The following is a 2,466-nucleotide window of genomic DNA, read 5'->3' as shown; positions in this document are numbered from 1 at the left end:
TCTTTCTTCATCCATTCTCTCGTAGTAACTAGGTATTCTTTAAGCTCCCCGCTCTTCCAAAGACTGAGGTTGTCGGCTAGTAGTTTTTTCTGGTACTCAGTGAGAGAAGGTTTCACTTCTCCCCACTGTAAGTCTTGTAGCCATTGTGACCTGTCACCATTCCTGACTCTATCAATCTCAAGCAGGAGACGTCTTAACCAAAGACCTTGTCGATGGTGATGAATCTCATCAGATATTTCATCAAAGCTATCCCTGCTCCAGCTGTCTTCTCTTCTCGACTCCTTCAACTGGAGATCTCTTATCAGTCCTTCAGTACAAAAAGATGTCTTAAAGATAAGAGGACCAGATAAAACAGATAATGGAGTGGGAACAGGTGCACTTGGAGGAAGATTGGCTGAGGCTGTCGAAGAGAGAGGAGGAGGTTGAGTAGAAGACTGAGGTGTGTTAGTGGGCAGTTCGTTATCAGTTATACAGAGTCCACTATACAGTATTACTATATCAGTGTTCCTCCATTGTTCCGTACAGCTGGTCACTATATTGCCCCAAGTCTCTTCGTCGGTCGTCTCACTTTCTGGAAAAACCAAGACGAGCTGGGTATCCATGGAGACGAATATGTTACAAACACGATACAGGTATTCATTTTTAGAGCGACTAGGGGAGTGACGAACTGGCCAGAAAAATGGTTGGAGGGCAGCGGACTTGTAATTGAATTTCTCTACAGTGTGGACAGCCCTCGCTGCATATTCTGCTGAGGGTGTAAACCACAGGAACGTCCTCTTAACCGGTAAAGGAAGATGGCGGGGGAGAGAGGTACATCTTAAGCAGTCCAGAAGCTGGAGGGCTGGGTTTAGAGGTAGTCTCTCTTTTAATATTTCTAAAATTTGGTCTACTTTTTGTAAACTTTCGGCTTTGGTTTCAACCGTTTCTTTGTCTAATTTGTTGAGCAGTTCACCAGAAGAGCGAGTTATGAGTAGATGGCAAATAACAAGAGGGTCGATATTGTGAGCGATGGATTCAATTGCTTGCTCATTGTAAAAAATCTTATCACGAGCTTCCTAAAATATTAGCGGGATCAATTATAGAGTCTTTAAATGAAACAGAAACTTACTTCTTCAGGAGTATCGTGTTCTTGTAAGCTCATGATCCTTTTTTGCTGTCAGCAACAGTCAGCAAAAAAATCTGAATGTAGCCCCTCCCTTGTTGCATGAGCCACACCCTTCAAGGTAGGAGGGGCTAGTTATTACTCTACACGTGCTTGAACTGCACGTTAGGAAGGTACTGTAGAAAGGGGTAGGTGAGGAACAAAGATCCATTTGAATCTCCTCTGCTAGAGGTCTGTCATAATGGTGAGCGTGAGAGAGAGAGAATAATGGCTGCATATGATGATTTAGTATCTATAGTGTATTAATAGGGTTTTGTATTGTTGCCTTTGACAGGGTTTTTTTAAAGTCATTAAGGACAAATCATATTTTAAGAGATATCAAGTCAAGTACAGGAGAAGAAGAGGTACATTAAATTAGAAGCAAATGACTACTAACATATTTATAATAAATACATATTTAAATCAATACATAGATGTATGTACAAATTGTGCATGTGTAATGTGTATTATTATTATTAATTTTTAGAGGGTAAGACTGATTACTATGCTCGTAAACGGCTCATAATTCAGGACAAGAACAAGTACAATGCTCCGAAATATCGACTGGTCGTTCGTCTCACAAACACTGACATTATCTGTCAGATTGTTAACGCTAAGATCGACGGAGACGTCACCCTAGCAGCTGCTTATGCTCATGAACTACCACGCTATGGTATCAAAGTGGGACTGAAGAACTATTCAGCTGCTTATTGTACTGGATTACTGCTAGCAAGAAGAGTAAGAGAGAGAGGGAGAGGGAGTGGGAGAGGGGGAGAGAGAGAGAGTAAGAGAGAGAGAGGGAGGGAGGGATGTGATGTCTTGTTGTATAATGGCCGGTGATGTAAACTTATACTTGCTACTCTTGATCTTGTTAAGTGATGATTGTATACCACCAAGATCTCTGAGGCCATTCTATCATAATACCGGCACAGCTGGTAATTTGTATTGAGGGGGAAATTTTGATAAATTGAATACATTATGTTCATGTTCAATGGTATGTGGCGATAAATTTGCCAAATTAAAATTCGCCAGTCACTGAAAATTTTGCAATTGTCAAAATTTCTCCTTCAAAATTATTAGCTATGTACTGGTATAATAGTGTAAAATAAAGCATTTTGTATTCTTTTTTTCCTTCACTGCCCCAGGTGTTAACTAAATTGAATCTTGCCGATAAGTATGAGGGTAATGATGACATCAATGGTGAGGACTACAATGTCATGTCCATGGGGGAGAGCCCACGTCCTCTCCGCTGTTACCTTGACATTGGTCTCGTCCGTACGACCACTGGCCAGAGAGTGTTTGCTGCACTTAAAGGAGCAACTGAT

The 2,466-nt window shown here is 41.1% G+C and overlaps 1 protein-coding gene across 1 annotated transcript; it reads left to right on the top strand.

Moving 5' to 3' along the window:
- Positions 1 to 1,239: 1,239 nt before the first annotated feature.
- Positions 1,240 to 2,463, top strand: LOC100633490 (60S ribosomal protein L5-like; the record flags this gene model as incomplete). Its single annotated transcript, XM_003391556.2, has 4 exons — positions 1,240 to 1,346; positions 1,437 to 1,506; positions 1,629 to 1,879; positions 2,287 to 2,463. Coding segments are annotated over exons 1-4 (501 nt in total), but the record flags the coding sequence as incomplete, so codon positions are not given.
- Positions 2,464 to 2,466: the final 3 nt, after the last annotated feature.

This window comes from Amphimedon queenslandica, unplaced genomic scaffold (genome assembly GCF_000090795.2).
Source record: "Amphimedon queenslandica unplaced genomic scaffold, v1.1 AMPQUscaffold_8306_Cont19749, whole genome shotgun sequence".
Classification (NCBI taxonomy): domain Eukaryota; kingdom Metazoa; phylum Porifera; class Demospongiae; order Haplosclerida; family Niphatidae; genus Amphimedon; species Amphimedon queenslandica.
The sequence above is the reverse complement of the archived record's forward strand: the minus strand, read 5'-3'. Positions and strand labels throughout refer to the sequence as shown.